The 19,543-nt window shown below is 46.2% G+C and overlaps 1 protein-coding gene across 1 annotated transcript in view; it reads left to right on the top strand.

The window, feature by feature from the left end:
- TACR3 (tachykinin receptor 3) overlaps positions 1 to 19,543 on the top strand; it is a 390,525-nt gene that overhangs the window by 178,187 nt on the left and 192,795 nt on the right. Inside the window, exon 3 of the mRNA XM_040420490.1 lies at positions 18,182 to 18,332. Within this exon, the coding sequence (XP_040276424.1) occupies positions 18,182 to 18,332 (151 nt within the window). The remainder of the gene's footprint in view (positions 1 to 18,181; positions 18,333 to 19,543) is intronic.

Below are 19,543 nucleotides of genomic sequence, written 5' to 3'. Positions count from 1 at the left end.
TTTGTAGTGACCGTAAAAGCAGACTTTTTGTTCTGGGTTGAAAAAGCGTTCCCAAATTTGCCATTCTCAAAATAACTAGTTTGTGGTATTTGAGGCCTACTTGAAATCTATTCCAAAAAGAATATCTTACATTGAAGGTATTGATTGTGTCATTCAGAAAAACCTAAGACACACGCTAGCGTGCTGATAGAAGTGTCATTCTGTGATTAAACCTATAACTGTCACACAGCGCAAAAAAAAAACAGGTCTCACAACTCTATTCAACCAAATCTGCACAGTTTCAGCTGGTCAAGTTATTTGTAGTGACCGTAAAAGCAGACTTTTTGTTCTGGGTTGAAAAAGCATTCCCAAATTTGCCATTCTGAAAATAACTAGTTTGTGGTATTTGAGGCCTACTTGAAATCTATCCCAAAAAGAAAATCTTACATTGAAGGTATTGATAGTGTCATTCAGAAAAACCTAAGAGACACGCTAGCGTGCTGATAGAAGTGTCATTCTGTGATTAAACCTATAACTGTCACACAGCGCAAAAAAAAAACAGGTCTCACATCTCTATTCAACCAAATCTGCACAGTTTTAGCTGGTCAAGTTATTTGTAGTGACCGTAAAAGCAGACTTTTTGTTCTGGGTTGAAAAACCATTCCCAAATTTGCCATTCTCAAAATTGTGGTGAACGGGAACAATGAGGAAAACATCTAATAAGGGACGCGGACGCGGACGTGGACATGGTCGTGGTGGTGTTAGTGGACCCTCTGGTGCTGGGAGAGGACGTGGTCGTTCTGCCACAGCCACACGTCCTAGTGAACCAACTACCTCAGGTCCCAGTAGCCAGCAGAATTTACAGCGATATTTGGTGGGGCCCAATGCCTTTCTAAGGATGGTAAGGCCTGAGCAGGTACAGGCATTAGTCAATTGGGTGGCCGACAGTGGATCCAGCACGTTCACATTATCTCCCACCCAGTCTTCTGCAGAAAGCGCACAGATGGCGCATGAAAACCAAGCCCATCGGTCTGTCACATCACCCCCATGCATATCAGGGAAACTGTCTGAGCCTCAAGTTATGCAGCAGTCTCTTATGCTGTTTGAAGACTGTGCTGTCAGGGTTTCCCAAGGGCATCCACCTAGCCCTTCCCCAGGGGTGGAAGAGATAGAATGCACTAACGCACAACCACTTATTTTTCCTGATGATGAGGACATGGGAATACCACCTCAGCACATCTCTGATGATGACGAAACACAGGTGCCAACTGCTGCGTCTTTCTGCAGTGTGCAGACTGAACAGGAGGTCAAGGATCAAGACTGGGTGGAAGACGATGCAGGGGACGATGAGGTCCTAGACCCCACATGGAATGAAGGTCGTGCCACTGACTTTCACAGTTCGGAGGAAGAGGCAGTGGTGAAACCGAGCCAACAGCGTAGCAAAAGAGGGAGCAGTATCCAAAATCAGAACACCCGCCGCCAAGAGACTCCGCCTGCTACTGACCGCCGCCATCTGGGACCAAGCACCTTAAAGGCAGCTTCAAGGAGTTCCCTGGCATGGCACTTCTTCAAACAATGTGCTGACGACAAGACCCGAGTGGTTTGCACGCTGTGCCATCAGAGCCTGAAGCGAGGCATTAACGTTCTGAACCTTAGCACAACCTGCATGACCAGGCACCTGCATGCAAAGCATGAACTGCAGTGGAGTAAACACCTTAAAAACAAGGAAGTCACTCAGGCTCCCCCTGCTACCTCTTCTGCTGCTGCCGCCACGGCCTCTTCTGCTGCTGCTGCCGCCGCCTCGGCCTCTTCCTCCGCCTCTGGAGGAACGTTGGCACCTGCCGCCCAGCAATAATGGGATGTACCACCAACACCACCACCTGCGTCACCAAGCATCTCAACCATGTCACACGGCAGCGTTCAGCTCTCCATCTCACAAACATTTGAGAGAAAGCGTAAATTCTCACCTAGCCACCCTCGATCCCTGGCCCTGAATGCCAGCATTTCTAAACTACTGGCCTATAAAATGCTGTCATTTAGGCTGGTGGACACACACAGCTTCAAACAGCTCATGTCACTTGCTGTCCCACAGTATGTTGTTCCCAGCCGCCACTACTTCTCCAAGAGAGCCGTGCCTTACCTGCACAAACAAGTGTCCGATAAAATCAAGTGTGCACTGCGCAACGCCATCTGTGGCAAGGTCCACCTAACCACAGATACGTGGACCAGTAAGCACGGCCAGGGACGCTATATCTCCCTAACTGCACACTGGGTAAATGTAGTGGCGGCTGGGCCCCAGGCGGAGAGCTATTTGGCGCACGTCCTTCCGCCGCCAAGGATCGCAGGGCAACATTCTTTGCCTCCTGTCTCCTCCTCCTCCTACTCAGCTTCCTCCTCCTCTTCTTCCACCTGCTCAACCAGTCAGCCACACACCTTAACCTCCAACTTCAGCACAGCACGGGGTAAACGTCAGCAGGCCATTCTGAAACTCATATGTTTGGGGGACAGGCCCCACACCGCACAGGAGTTGTGGCGGGGTATAGAACAACAGACCGACGAGTGGTTGCTGTTCGGTGAGCCTCAAGCCCGGCCTGGTGGTGTGCGATAATGGGCGAAATCTCGTTGCAGCTCTGGGACTAGCCGGTTTGACGCACATCCCTTGCCTGGCGCATGTGCTGAATTTGGTGGTGCAGAAGTTCATTCGCAACTACCCCGACATGTCAGAGCTGCTGCATAAAGTGCGGGCCGTCTGTTCGCGCTTCCGGCGTTCACACCCTGCCGCTGCTCGCCTGTCTGCGCTACAGCGTAACTTTGGCCTTCCCGCTCACCGCCTCATATGCGACGTGCCCACCGGGTGGTGGAACTCCCCCTTGCATATGCTGGACAGACTGTGCGAGCAGCAGCAGGCCATAGTGGAGTTTCAGCTGCAGCACGCACGGGTCAGTCGCACTGCGGATCAGACCCACTTCACCACCAATGACTGGGCCTCCATGCGAGACCTGTGTGCCCTGTTGCGCTGTTTCGAGTACTCCACCAACATGGCCAGTGGCGATGACGCCGTTATCAGCGTTACAATACCAGTTCTATGTCTCCTTGAGAAAACACTTAGGGCGATGATGGAAGAGGAGGTGGCCCAGGAGGAAGAGGAGGAAGAGGGGTCATTTTTAGCACTTTCAGGCCAGTCTCTTCGAAGTGACTCAGAGGGAGGTTTTTTGCAACACCAGAGGCCAGGTACAAATGTGGCCAGACAGAGCCCACTACTGGAGGACGAGGAGGACGAGGATGAGGAGGAGGTGTAGGAGGATGAAGCATGTTCACAGCGGGGTGGCACCCAAAGCAGCTCGGGCCCATCACTGGTGCGTGGTTGGGGGGAAACACAGGACGATGACGATACGCCTCCCACAGAGGACAGCTTGTCCTTACCTCTGGGCAGCCTGGCACACATGAGCGACTACATGCTGCAGTGCCTGCGCAACGACAGCAGAGTTGCCCACATTTTAACGTGTGCGGACTACTGGGTTGCCACCCTGCTGGATCCCTGGTACAAAGACAATGTGCCCACCTTACTTCCTACACTGGAGCGTGATAGGAAGAAGCGCGAGTACAAGTGCACATTGGTAGACGCGCTACTGAGAGCATTCCCAAATGTCACAGGGGAACCAGTGGAAGCCCAAGGCGAAGGCAGAGGAGGAGCAAGAGGTCGCCAACGCAGCTGTGTCACGCCCAGCTCCTCTGAGGGCAGGGTTAGCATGGCAGAGATGTGGAAAAGTTTTGTCAACACGCCACAGCTAAGTGCACCACCACCTGATACGGAACGTGTTAGCAGGAGGCAACATTTCACTAACATGGTGGAACAGTACCTGTGCACACCCCTCCACGTACTGACTGATGGTTCGGCCCCATTCAACTTCTGGGTCTCCAAATTGTCCACGTGGCCAGAGCTAGCCTTTTATGCCTTGGAGGTGCTGGCCTGCCCGGCGGCCAGCGTTTTGTCTCAACGTGTATTCAGCACGGCAGGGGGCGTAATTACAGACAAACGCAGCCGCCTGTCTACAGCCAATGTGGACAAGCTGACGTTCATAAAAATGAACCAGGCATGGATCCCACAGGACCTATCCATCCCTTGTGCAGATTAGATATTAACTACCTCCCCTTAACAATATATTATTCTACTCCAGGGCACTTCCTCATTCAATACTATTTTTAATTTCATTTTACCATTATATTGCGGGGCAACCCAAAGTTGAATGAACCTCTCCTCTGTCTGGGTGCCGGGGCCTAAATGTGTGATAGTGGCCTGTTCCAGTGGTGGGTGACGTGAAGCCTGATTCTCTGCTATGACATGAATACAGATTCTGCGCTGACATAAGGCCAGATTCTCTGTTACGGGACCGCTCTCCTCTGCCTGGGTGCCTGGGCCTAAATGTGTGACAGTGGCTTGTTCCAGTGGTGGCTGACATGAAGCCTGATTCTCTGCTATGACATGAAGACAGATTCTGCGCTGACATAAGGCCAGATTCTCTGTTACGGGACCGCTCTCCTCTGTCTGGGTGCCGGGGCCTAAATGTGTGACAGTGGCCTGTTCCAGTGGTGGGTGACGTGAAGCCTGATTCTCTGCTATGACATGAATACAGATTCTGCGCTGACATAAGACCAGATTCTCTGTTACGGGACCTCTCTCCTCTGCCTGGGTGCCTGGGCCTAAATGTGTGACAGTGGCCTGTTCCAGTGGTGGCTGACGTGAAGCCTGATTCTCTGCTATGACATGAAGACAGATTCTGCGCTGACATAAGGCCAGATTCTCTGTTACGGGACCGCTCTCCTCTGTCTGGGTGCCGGGGCCTAAATGTGTGACAGTGGCCTGTTCCAGTGGTGGGTGACGTGAAGCCTGATTCTCTGCTATGACATGAATACAGATTCTGCACTGACATCAGGCCAGATTCTCTGTTACGGGACCTCTCTCCTCTGCCTGGGTGCCTGGGCCTAAATGTGTGACAGTGGCCTGTTCCAGTGGTGGCTGACGTGAAGCCTGATTCTCTGCTATGACATGAAGACAGATTCTGCGCTGACATAAGGCCAGATTCTCTGTTACGGGACCGCTCTCCTCTGTCTGGGTGCCGGGGCCTAAATGTGTGACAGTGGCCTGTTCCAGTGGTGGGTGACGTGAAGCCTGATTCTCTGCTATGACATAAATACAGATTCTGCGCTGACATAAGGCCAGATTCTCTGTTACGGGACCTCTCTCCTCTGCCTGGGTGCCTGGGCCTAAATGTGTGACAGTGGCCTGTTCCAGTGGTGGGTAACGTGAAGCCTGATTCTCTGCTATGACATGAATACAGATTCTGCGCTGACATAAGACCAGATTCTCTGTTACGGGACCTCTCTCCTCTGCCTGGGTGCCTGGGCCTAAATGTGTGACAGTGGCCTGTTCCAGTGGTGGGTGACGTGAAGCCTGATTCTCTGCTATGACATGAATACAGATTCTGCGCTGACATAAGGCCAGATTCTCTGTTACGGGACCGCTCTCCTCTGTCTGGGTGCCGGGGCCTAAATGTGTGACAGTGGCCTGTTCCAGTGGTGGGTGACGTGAAGCCTGATTCTCTGCTATGACATGAAGACAGATTCTGCGCTGACATAAGGCCAGATTCTCTGTTACGGGACCTCTCTCCTCTGCCTGGGTGCCTGGGCCTAAATGTGTGACAGTGGCCTGTTCCAGTGGTGGGTGATGTGAAGCCTGATTCTCTGCTATGACATGAAGACAGATTCTGCGCTGACATAAGGCCAGATTCTCTGTTACGGGACCTCTCTCCTCTGCCTGGGTGCCTGGGCCTAAATGTGTGACAGTGGCCTGTTCCAGTGGTGGGTGACGTGAAGCCTGATTCTCTGCTATGACATGAAGACAGATTCTGCGCTGACATAAGGCCACATTCTCTGTTACGGGACCGCTCTCCTCTGTCTGGGTGCCGGGGCCTAAATGTGTGACAGTGGCCTGTTCCAGTGGTGGCTGACGTGAAGCCTGATTCTCTGCTATGACATGAAGACAGATTCTGCGCTGACATAAGGCCAGATTCTCTGTTACGGGACCGCTCTCCTCTGTCTGGGTGCCGGGGCCTAAATGTGTGACAGTGGCCTGTTCCAGTGGTGGGTGACGTGAAGCCTGATTCTCTGCTATGACATGAAGACAGATTCTGCGCTGACATAAGGCCACATTCTCTGTTACGGGACCGCTCTCCTCTGTCTGGGTGCCGGGGCCTAAATGTGTGACAGTGGCCTGTTCCAGTGGTGGCTGACGTGAAGCCTGATTCTCTGCTATGACATGAAGACAGATTCTGCGCTGACATAAGGCTAGATTCTCTGTTACGGGACCGCTCTCCTCTGTCTGGGTGCCGGGGCCTAAATGTGTGACAGTGGCCTGTTCCAGTGGTGGGTGACGTGAAGCCTGATTCTCTGCTATGACATGAATACAGATTCTGCGCTGACATCAGGCCAGATTCTCTGTTACGGGACCTCTCTCCTCTGCCTGGGTGCCTGGGCCTAAATGTGTGACAGTGGCCTGTTCCAGTGGTGGCTGACGTGAAGCCTGATTCTCTGCTATGACATGAAGACAGATTCTGCGCTGACATAAGGCCAGATTCTCTGTTACGGGACCTCTCTCCTCTGCCTGGGTGCCTGGGCCTAAATGTGTGACAGTGGCCTGTTCCAGTGGTGGGTGACGTGAAGCCTGATTCTCTGCTATGACATGAAGACAGATTCTGCGCTGACATAAGGCCACATTCTCTGTTACGGGACCGCTCTCCTCTGTCTGGGTGCCGGGGCCTAAATGTGTGACAGTGGCCTGTTCCAGTGGTGGCTGACGTGAAGCCTGATTCTCTGCTATGACATGAAGACAGATTATGCGCTGACATAAGGCCAGATTCTCTGTTACGGGACCGCTCTCCTCTGTCTGGGTGCCGGGGCCTAAATGTGTGACAGTGGCCTGTTCCAGTGGTGGGTGACGTGAAGCCTGATTCTCTGCTATGACATGAAGACTGATTCTGCCCTGACATGAAGCCAGATTCTCTGCTATGGCATGAAGAGACTGATTCTCTGCTGACATGAAGCCAGATTCTTTGCTATGGCATGAAGAGACTGATTCTCTGCTGACGTGAAGCCAGATTCTCTGCTATGGGACCTCTGTCCAATTGATATTGGTTCATTTTTATTTTTTTTATTTTAATTCATTTCCCTATCCACATTTGTTTGCAGGGGATTTACCTACATGTTGCTGCCTTTTGCAGCCCTCTAGCTCTTTCCTGGGCTGTTTTACAGCCTTTTTAGTGCCCAAAAGTTTGGGTCCCCATTGACTTCAATGGGGTTCGGGTTCGGGACGAAGTTCGGTTCGGGTTCGGATCCCGAACCCGAACATTTACGGGAAGTTCGGCCGAACTTCTCGAACCCGAACATCCAGGTGTTCGCTCAACTCTACTCATGATCCAAAGCATACCACGTCATCTGTAAAACAAGGTGGAGGCAGTGTGATGGCATGGCATGCATGGCTGCCAGTGGCACTGGGTCCCTAGTGTTTATTGATGATGTGACACAAGACAGAAGCAGCCGGATGAATTCTAGGTTTTTCAGAGACATACTGTGTGCTTAAATCCAGCCAAATACAGATGGACAATTACCCGAAACATAAAGCCAAAGCAACCCAGGTGTTTATTAAAGCAAAGAAGTGGAATATTCTTGAAGGCTGAGTCACCTGATCTGAACCAAATATAGCATTTCACTTGTTAAAGACTAAACTTCAGACAGAAAGGCCCACAAACAAACAGCAACTGAAAATCGCTGCAGTAAAGGCCTAGTAGAACATTAAAAAGGAGGAAACACAGAGTCTAGTGATGTCCATGAGTTCAAGACTTCAGGCAGTCATTGCCAACAAAGGGTTTTCAACCAAGTATTATAAATTAACATTTTATTTACAATTATGTAATTTGTCCAATTACTTTTGAGCTCTAGAAATGAAGGGAATGAGTTTAAAAAATGCATAAGTTCCTCCCATTTTTGTGCACTCCTTTTGTTAAACCCACTGGATTAAAGCTGAAAGTCTGAACTTCGACTGCATCTGAATTGTTTTCTTCAAAATCCATTGTGGTAATGTACAGAACAGAAATTAGAAAAATGTTGTCTCTGTCCAAATATATATGGACTTAACTGTATATTAATTACTATGTCCATTTTATTATGTGCAGTTTTTCTTGCACTTACTGCCCTGTTACCCTTTAATTGCATTCTCTCTACAACAGTCCATCTCTCCTTCCCTCACATCTCAAATGTATATTCACAAAAAGCACTGCTACAAATCACTGAACCACTTATTTCTATTATTTTGCTTTTATTTCATTCATTGTGTGTCTTCTCTTCCCTTTTTTAAAGGGGTTGTCCAAGTTATGAAAAAATAATATATAGCACTGTAAATCTGATGGTCAGCAATATATAACTAAGCTAAGCAAGTTTTAGGCAAAAAAATTATAATATATATATATATAGTTCTCTTCTGGCCCTTTATTCATCTGCAATAACAACAATCTCTGAGGTTTTCCTCATGAATATTTGTGCCCCTTCTGCTGTTCTGCAAAGGGAGTGAATAAGTCTGCCCTGAGTGAAATGTCTGACTGCTGGGATGCTCAGCAGCATGTTGTATGTGTAGGATGACAAGTCCCAACTTTACAATGGCACTGCTGATACACACAGGATCTCCCCCCTACCTATGCTTGTGCAATGCTCTGCAGCACTGCTCTAGTCTGTCAGCACTGTGTCTGTGTCTCTTCACTACCTGCAGCTTCTCACCAAAGCCTCCAGCCCTCTCTGCTGCTGAAGGGGTTAATCTTTGGACACACAGGGCAGAGAGCAGCAGATGTCTCATGTACAGACATATATCTGCTCTCTCAGGCTTGTGCACAAAACATCAGAGCAGGGAGAAAAGCTGACATCACAGGTCATGTGACCCTCAGTGAAACCGGAGAAAGCAGCAACTGCAGATGAAGTAAGTGCATAAAACCCTTACATTTGCCTAGATAGAAACATACAAGAGACAAAAAAATAATAATAACTCAGACAACCCATTTAACTGCGCACTCTGAAATCCACAGTTAGTGTGCAACAAACTACCCTACATTCATGACTTCTCTAAACCTGCTGACCGTCACTGAAACTTTCAGCTCATCTTCCCTTGCTGATTTATCTTATAGTGGCTTACATTTTTCTCATACCCCAAGACATGAGAACAGATATGGTGATGGAGTTGGCACCTTCTAGATCATTCCCCCAGTACCATCTCTTACATTCCCATCTTTTGAGGTCCACACTCTCAGAGTCTTCCACGCACTGTCCATGAGATTGACTGTTGTATGCCAGTCCGTGGCTCACACACCCTGTTCCTGGATCACTTTGCTGCCTGGCTTCCCCATTACCTGTCTTCTAAATTACCAACTCTTGTTTTGTGTGACCTTAACATCCCCATAGATAGCCTAATCTTCCCTGAGCTTCTATCTCTAATTTTTACTTTTGGGCTTTCACAACTTTCTAATTCTCAGGCACATAAAGTTGGTAATACACTTGACCTGGGTATCTTCAGGCTCTGACTTCCCTAACTCTCCTCTCCATCTACTTCAAAGATAAAATTGAAAACATCTAGCATGAAATTATCTCCCAGTCTCCATGCATCATTAATCCCTTTCCCTCCCACAGTTCCTCTGATTCACTCCTATAGCTCCTCTGGTTCAAGTCTACAGGCTCCTTTTTTTATCTCGACCTACTACCTGTTCTACTGACCCTATTTCCTCACACTTCCTCCATTCTCTCTCCCTAGATGTCACTACCCACCGACCCAAAATTTCCAACCTCTCTCTCTGGCATCCTCTCCTCTTCTTATAAACATTCTGCCATAACCTTGTTACTGAAAAAACATCCCTTGACCCATCCTGCACAACTAACTACAGACCTGTCCATAATCTGCCCTTCATCAGTTCATATCTAAACTTCTGGAACGTCTGGTCTACTCTCGTCTAATTCGTTATCTCTCTGCTAACTTTAACCTTGACCCACTACAATGATTTTCCCCCTTCTACACTCTACAGAAACTGCATTTGACACTGTAGACCACCACTTGTTACTAATATGCTTCAATCTATTGGTCTTAAGAACACTGCTCTTTCCTGGCATACAAACAATGATTATGGAACAACTGTGCCAAGTAAATGGTTTGATGTTGGGCCAAACACTAAGGATTCTATTCTGGTACTTCTCCAGTATTCACCCCTGTAGAGGGATATTGACTTCGCTGCAAGTTAGTGACCAGATTGCTACTTCCTAGGATGTTTTCCTTGGCAGCTGAACCTATTGAGGTCAGAGATGCTGGGGAAAACACTAGAGACACAGGCATGGTACAAAATGTGCCTCACTGGCAGATGTACAGATCAGGAATGCATGCAGAAGGACAATAAGAGCCAGACATACACAATATGGAACTTGGACACATGGACTTCAAGAGTGGACTACAGGAAACTGGAAAGAAGCCGGCATGCACAGGCTCCATAGAGACTCTAGCAGAGCACAAACTATAGCTTAGGACACTAGGTCAGAAATCAGATACAGACATAACCAGAATGATCCAGACACAAACCTGAGATACAAACGTAAAGATAGGGCACAAAAAGACTCCAAGTCAAAGCAGTGGCGTTGCAAGGTGGGTGCGGCCCGCACCGGGTGACACCAGCAGGGCCGGCATTAACGAATCCCAGGCATAGTCATTTGTATTGCCGTCCTCAGGAGAGGGAGAGATGTGTCTGGGATTCGAACCCACAACCTTCTGTATCAGAGGTAAAGCACTTACCCACACAGCCATAAGAGGTGCATTGCCACTGACTGAAAAAATATGAGACTTCTACTGTTATAGCTGGCTAAGTGTACATCTATACGAATGACAGCTGCCCTAACACACCCAGCACTGCTATATCTCTATATGACAGCTGTCCCAGCACACTCAGCTCTGCTATATCTCTATATATGATAGCTGCCCCAGCACACCCAGCTCGGCTACATCTAATACACATGACAGATGCACCAGCACACTCAGCTCTACTATATCTCTATATATGTCAGCTGCCCCAGCAAACCCAGCTCTGCTACATCTATACACATGACAGCTGCCCAAACACACCCAGCTCTGCTACATCTATACACATGACAGCTGCCCCAGCACACTCAGCTCTGCTATATCTCTATATATGACAGCTGCCCCAGCAAACCCAGCTCTGCTACATCTATACACATGACAGCTGCCCAAACACACCCAGCTCTGCTACATCTAATACACATGACAGCTGCACCAGCACACTCAGCTCTACTATATCTCTATATATGACAGCTGCCCCAGCAAACACAGCTCTGCTACATCTATACACATGACAGCTGCCCAAACACACGCAGCTCTGCTACATCTATACACATGACAGCTGCCCAAACACACCCAGCTCTGCTACATCTATACACATGACAGCTTCCCCAGCACACTCAGCTCTGCTATATCTCTATATATCTATCTGCTGTATAGCAATACTTAGAGATATATAGATGTAGCAGAGCTGGGTGTGCTGGGGCAGCTGTCATATATAGAGATATACAGGTTCTTCTCAAAAAATTAGCATATTGTGATAAAGTTCATTATTTCTGTAATGTACTGATAAACATTAGACTTTCATATATTTTAGATTCATTACACACAACTGAAGTAGTTCAAGCCTTTTCTTGTTTTAATATTGATGATTTTGCCATACAGCTCATGAAAACCCAAAATTCCTATCTAAAAAAATTAGCATACTTCATCCGACCAATAAAAGAAAAGTGTTTTTAATACAAAAAAAGTCAACCTTCAAATAATTAGGTTCAGTTATGCACTCAATACTTGGTCGGGAATCCTTTTGCAGAAATGACTGCTTCAATGCGGCGTGGCATGGAGGCAATCAGCCTGTGGCACTGCTGAGGTGTTATGGAGGCCCAGAATGCTTCGATAGCGGCCTTAAGCTCATCCAGAGTGTTGGGTCTTGCGTCTCTCAACTTTCTCTTCCCAATATCCCACAGATTCTCTATGGGGTTCAGGTCAGGAGAGTTGGCAGGCCAATTGAGCACAGTAATACCATGGTCAGTAAACCATTTACCATTGGTTTTGGCACTGTGAGCAGGTGCCAGGTTGTGCTGAAAAATGAAATATTCATCTCCATAAAGCTTTTCAGCAGATGAAAGCATGAAGTGCTCCAAAATCTCCTGATAGCTAGCTGCATTGACCCTGGCCTTGATAAAACACAGTGGACCAACACCAGCAGCTGACATGGCACCCCAGACCATCACTGACTGTGGGTACTTGACACTGGACTTAACGCATTTTGGCATTTCCCTCTCCCCAGTCTTCCTCCAGACTCTGGCACCTTGATTTTCGAATGACATGCAAAATTTGCTTTCATCCGAAAAAAGTACTTTGGACCACTGAGCAACAGTCTAGTGCTGCTTCTCTGTAGCCCAGGTCAGGCGCTTCTGCCGCTGTTTCTGGTTCAAAAGTGGCTTGACCTGGGGAATGCGGCACCTGTAGCCCATTTCCTGCACACGCCTGTACACGGTGGCTCTAGATGTTTCTACTCCAGACTCAGTCCACTGCTTCCGCAGGTCCCCCAAGGTCTGGAATCGGTCCTTCTCCACAATCTTCCTCAGGGTCCGGTCACCTCTTCTCGTTGTGCAGCGTTTTCTGCCACACCTTTTCCTTCCCACAGACTTCCCACTGAGGTGCCTTGATACAGCACTCTGGGAACAGGCTATTTGTTCAGAAATTTCTTTCTGTATCTTACCCTCTTGCTTGAGGGTGTCAATGATGGCCTTCTGGACAGCAGTCAGGTCGGCAGTCTTACCCATGATTGTGGTTTTGAGTAATGAACCAGGCTGGGAGTTTTTAAAAGCCTCAGGAATCTTTTGCAGGTGTTTAGAGTTAATTAGTTGATTCAGATGATTAGGTTAATAGCTCGTTTAGAGAACCTTTTCATGATATGCTAATTTTTTGAGACAGGAATTTGGGGTTTTCATGAGCTGTATGCCAAAATCATCAATATTAAAACAAGAAAAAGCTTGAACTACTTCAGTTGTGTGTAATGAATCTAAAATATATGAAAGTCTAATGTTTATCAGTACATTACAGAAAATAATGAACTTTATCACAATATGCTATTTTTTTTTAGAAGAACCTGTAGTAGAGCTGAGTGTGCTGGTGCAGCTGTCATGTGTATTAAATGTAGCAGAGCTGGGTGTGCTGGGGCAGCTGTCATATATAGAGATATAGTAGAGCTGAGTGTCCTGGTGCAGCTGTCATGTGTATTAGATGTAGCAGAGCTGGGTGTGCTGGGGCAGCTATCATATATAGAGATATAGCAGAGCTGAGTGTGCTGGGACAGCTGTCATATAGAGATATAGCAGTGCTGGGTGTGTTAGGGCAGCTTTCATGTGTATAGATGTACACTTAGCCAGCTATAACAGTAGAAGTCTCATATTTTTCAGTCAGTGGCAATGCAGCTCTTATGGCTGATACAGAAGGTCGTGGGTTCGAATCCCAGCAGAAACTTTTCTGAAATACAGGCTAAATTAGAATACACAAGCACTGACTCCATATATGGACATACAGGGCGGAACACAGGAAGAGGCTGCATCGCATCGCTGACATAGAGGTAAGTTTTTTTATTTTATTAATACCTGACTGTTACTGCCATGGGGGGAGCGGGAGGCACTTGATACTGGCACATGGGGGGAGGGGGTTGGCACCTGATACTGGCACATGGGGGGGGTTGGCACTATGATACTGGCACATGGGGAGGCACCTGATACTGGCACATGTGGGGGGGGTCTTGCACCTGATACTGGCACATGGGGGGGTTGGCACTATGATACTGGCACATGGGGGGAAGGAGAGAGGCACTTGATACTGGCACATGGGGGGGGAGAGAGGCACTTGATACTGGCACTTTTTTTGGGGGGGAGATGGCACTATGATACTGGGACATGGGGGGGGAAAGAGAGAGGCACTTGATACTGGCACATGGGGGGTTTGGCACTGTGATACTGGCACATGGGGGGTGGGAAGGAGAGAGTCACTTGATACTGGCACATTGGGGGGGGAGATGGCACTATGATACTGGGACATGTGGGGGGGAGGAGAGAGGCACTTGATACTGGCACATGGGGGGCATCTATGGGGACCCTTACTGGCACATTATTGGGGGGCATTATGGGGGACACTAGCAGGAAGGGGGAGAGGAGCACTATGGGGGAATTTACTGGGGGCACTATATAGGGGTATTTTATACTGGGACATTATGGGGGCACTATGGGGATATTACCTCAACCGGGGGCATTACAATTCCTCTGCCACTTCTCCAAATCCTTATTATGAAATCTTTCTTATTAGGATAAAACACAACATCAGCTCCACCGAGCCCCCGGCCAAAGTGTTGAAGTGGTGTCCGAAATCCCTAAGTGCCATCCAAGTAACTGTAAGTTTTTATATGAAATATGTTTATGTTATACACATATAGCCTACACTGTGCCCCACAATATACAGTATACCTCTACACTGTGCCACACAATATACAGTATACCGTGACACTGTGTAGTCTGTTCTATAAGCACCATTGTTTTGTTGCGGCGGACAGAAAATTATCTGGAAGTGCCCCTCCCGAGACCAGGCTCTGACTGCTAGGTGGGGTCTGCTGAGCTAACGGATGCCCCCTATGGCAGTAGCACCACCATAGCCCCCATATATGGCTAAAAAAATTATTGCTTCGAGGGGGTGGGGGTGACACCATTTTCTACTGCACCGGGTGACACCAGCCCTAGCAACGCCACTGAGTCAAAGCAAGACATGGCTAGACAGACATGAAAGAAAGACAAGATTGCACAACCAGGGCAGGACATAGGACTCAAGAGACATTCAACAAACTAACATAGAACTCAGGAACATATATTCCAGACTTAATAAATTAATTTGCCGAATAGATGTAGACATACACACAGCAAGGGACTAATTAAACTTCGTAGTACAGAACTCAGGAGGAGTACAAGCATATTGGCCTAATTGACACCACAAGTAACCAGGACCAGGATACATGGAGCCAGGGCAACATGAACAGCCATTGAACACAACGGCACAAATCCAAACCCAGAAGCCACAGATACTGGAATGGACGGTACAATGGTGAAAGTGAAAAGCCATTGTAACACCAGTCATTGCACTGGTTGCCCATACAGGTTAGGATTCATTTCATTTTGACCCACAAAGCCCTCCACAGTGCTACACCCTCATATATATCTGCTCTCATCTCGGACTACCACCCTACCCTTGCTCTACACTCTGCAAATGATATAAGACTAACAACCACCATAATCCGAACAGAAGATTTATTTCGAGCTGCACCAGTTCTCTAGAATGCCCTACACCGAGCAATTAGTTTAATTCCCAACATCCATCGTTTTAGGCACTCCATAAAAACACATCTTTTTAGGGTGGCCTATCACATCCCTAATTGAACCTTTTGTGGCACCCGTATCATTTCATAGATTGTAAACTCTTGTGAGCAGAGCGCTCACTCCTCTTGATTTGATTGTTGTTTTAATTGTTTTGTACATGAAACATCTGATTGTAAAGCACTGTGGAATATGTTGGCACTATGTAAATAAAGATTAGTATTATAATTAATGTTGAATTTCAATATTGAGGAGGGGTTGTTTAAAGGGCTGTTATTGCTCAAAGTGTGTCTTTCAAGAGCGTACATTTAGAAAACATCTGTAAATAGAATAAAGGGTTTGGGGTGGCCCCAAAGCTACTCTGGGTCCCCAGACACCACTGAGGTGTTTCCACATGTTGCTGCATGGTTTACCCCAATGGAAATTAAGTCCGGAGAGTCAGGGTCTGCAGTATACCAGTGTGCTTCTTTACTGGAAGAATTCAGATGCAAAACAATGCAAGTGAGGTATAGTCACAGAAGAAAGGTTTGATACTGAGGAAAAGCCTGATCTAGCTGCCCCCTCTCTCTCTCTCAGAAGGCTGGTACCCTGGACAAAGGCTGGAGGACCACGTTCCATAGCTCAGTAGTCTGACTGGTTCATTGGACATAGTGCTGGTGACCCATGGTCTGTGGCTCAGCATCCCCATCTCAGTGTCTTCTTCTGGTCATTCATGCAGTCGCATTAGTCTCTTTCTTTAAGCACTGATCCCTAATTGCAGAACACTAGGGGCTCTGATTGCTCTTTTTACATACAGTTTCTAGCTGAACTAGAAACTTCTAGTGGCAGTGGTGGAGTGAAGAATCTCAGTCCAAACAAATACAATGTTACAGCTATCGACTCTTATAGGCTTGCATTAGAGCTTCAATAATACGCAATGGCCATGACACAGCAGTTTTTCCAGACAAAATCAGACATAATAACATAGCTAAACCCAACACCCAAAAAGGCAATCTGTCTGGTTTTGTTGGTAAACAAGTCTGGCTTTTTCCCTCCAAAACATAGGGGGTCATTTATTAAGACCAGAGTTTTAGACACTGGCCTTAATAAAGCCCTATAGCTGGCAGTGTATTGCCAAAGTTATGAAGAAGTGCTGGTCTCTTAATAACTTTGGTGGATCCTCCACCACTTCAAAAGGTAAGACAGCTTCCTAGCTGTCTTACATTTATACCTTTTTCTAGGCAAGAAACAGGTGTAGAAAATGGTAAATGAGATGGGCCTACCGCCCCATCCCCTTTCTTGCCCACACCACGCCCACTTATTTAGACCTGGCACGAGTGGGGAACCTTTTACAGACCGAGTGCCCAAACTGCAACCCAAAACCCACTTATTTATCTCAAAGTGCCAACACAGCAATTTAACCTGTCCAATATAGTATATCTTCCATGTACTTTATCATTTAGCTATAATAACCTGCCTACATTCAATGTGATGCCTGTGCCATTTATAGTGCATCCTGCGCTGATAAATGGCAGGAGAAAGCATATTGGTACACCATAGACTTTTTCCAGGGTGTTGATGCCCACAGAGAGGGCTCTGAGTGCCACTTCTGGCACCCCCCATGCCATAGGTTCGCCACCACTGTCCTAGACAGTCTGTTTGTGAAGCGCTATAGGGATGGTGTTTAAGAGGGAAATAGGGATACGTTTTTCAGGTGGTCAGAAGGTCTTCCTGGTTTGGGAAGGGCTACAATGATTGCTTCGTTTGGAAAAATACCAAAGTCAATGATAGGATAAAATGTTGATCAGAGGGTAGGGGATAAGATATGGAGAATTGTTTTAAAATATTTGTTTGTCAGTCCATCTGGACCAGGGGATTATTTTATTTTTTTGAGATTTCTGAGATAATCTGAGAGATTTCCAAGAGGTCAAGGCATATTTAAACTAGAGATCTGAATGCCAGATAGCTTAGGTAAAGAAATTTGGGAAGGAAAATTATTAATGAGACCTGTGGTCGGTTGGGAAATGGCTTTAGCTTGGTGTAGGTTACATAATGTAGCATAGTATGAAGCAAATGAGTTGGCTATATCACTGGGATTAAATATTTTAGCATTATTGCTCTCATACACAAACTGTAGCTTTTCATTGGAAGCTCTAATCTTGTTAGATAGGTTTGCAGCTGCTATGTTTCCCTGTCAATAAAATTGGGCCTTAGATTTTCTTAGTTTATGTTGGTATATTTGAAAGAGCTTAAATCTTAAAACATATCAGTGGAGTTCAAGTGTACGTATTGCAAAGCGCTATAGGCACCTGAACTTCAGGCGCCTATTTTGTAAGTAAGTAAAACAGGAAAAAAATATTAAGTATATAAAAAAAAAATGATTACCGTATACTTATGTCATTTAGAATATGTTTTAATAAAATGACTTCAAAGTTTAGGTACCCTTAAGGAGTTAATACTGCTGATGGAGATGAGGCACTTGGAAAACGTAGCAATGACAACATGACAATAAGCTAGGTGTTTGTGTAGAGTATAATCAAGTTATGTTTGATTGTTCCGGGTCAAATCCATTTTATCTTGACACACTAGAATTTTATAATCTGTAACAATTATTTGTGTCTTAAAAGCTGAACCAATCCTTTTATTTTGAACCTTTACGTTATCAAAAATAACATTTTCTTAATTGCAGGTACCAAATAATTGTGGTTCTGTTTGTATATTGCTTCCCATTATTGGTCATGGGCATAACATACACAATTGTTGGAATAACGCTGTGGGGAGGAGAAATACCTGGAGACACATCTGACAAATACCATGAACAGCTTAGGGCAAAAAGAAAGGTAATGTGTGGTTTACTTCTTTTCTATTTTATTTGTGCTTGCTGCAAAAAAAAAAAAAGCTATTTATATTACTGAGAAATTACAGTATGTTGATGTATTACTTGTAGCATGCTTCAGAGATTTTATTTTGTTGCCTTGTGTAAAGAAACATAAGACAGTGGTTAATGCTGTGTATCAGAAGGCTTCAGACTGTAATAAATGAAGTAATAAATGCTCAGCTTTTCCTTTGCTTTCCAAATGAAACATTGTAATTCATTGCAATAAGCACTTTTCTCTTGATTCATGTTCAAAATGTTTTATGGCAATTGTCCAGCCTTTGGCTAAATGTCTGTATACTCTTTTTCCATTTTAATTTCTGTTTACCTGCCTGTTTCACTTCAAAGGAATTCTGTCAAATACAAAAGTGCAAAGGCGAGGATGTAAGTTATAGGGCATCAACTCCTTTTCAGCATCAAAAGAACTGGGAACCTACCGATTAAAAGGGTTTTCAAGCCACTACTAATTGATGACTTATCCTTAAGATAGACCATCAGTAGCTGATTAACAGGATTCCGACACCACGCACCTCCGCCGATCAACTGTTTGGGTATAGTTTTGGCTCTCGAACTTGGTGTCAGAACTACACAGCTCTGTTACCTGTATAGTGGACAGAGACATCACTGCATTGCTACTCCTATTGACTTCAATGATAGTAGAACTACAGTAACAAGTTCCCTGCACTACAAGGTCGACAGTGCTATGTAGTTCTAGCACTGACTTCCAGCAGTGGAGCTACACCAAAACAGCTGATTGGTGGGGTTGTGTGGTTTGGACCCTCTCCAATCAGCTAGTGATGACCTATCCTCAGGACAGGCCATCATTTAGTAAAAGCTGGACAACCCCTTTAAATTTGGCTGTATACACCAAATCAGAAGAGTAGTCAAGACATAGTCCCATCCCATGACTGTATTGAACGTAGCAGGGGTTTACCGAAACCTGCTTTCTGTTTTGTTGACATGGAGGACATGATTGCAGGATGATGACATGATGGCTGAACTTCAGACAATATGTCTGTGTTAGTTTATGATTAGTCACCTCTACAGACCACATCATTTTTTAAGGAAAGCAAATGATTAGCAAGAAAGGTTGTCAAATAATCAGCAGATATTAAAGGTCCGGATGCTTTCTGGATTGTGGGGCTATTGTCTTGCTGTCAGCTGTCAGAATTTCCA

This window comes from Bufo bufo, chromosome 2 (assembly GCF_905171765.1).
Source record: "Bufo bufo chromosome 2, aBufBuf1.1, whole genome shotgun sequence".
Classification (NCBI taxonomy): Eukaryota; Metazoa; Chordata; class Amphibia; order Anura; family Bufonidae; genus Bufo; species Bufo bufo.
The sequence above is the reverse complement of the archived record's forward strand: the minus strand, read 5'-3'. Positions and strand labels throughout refer to the sequence as shown.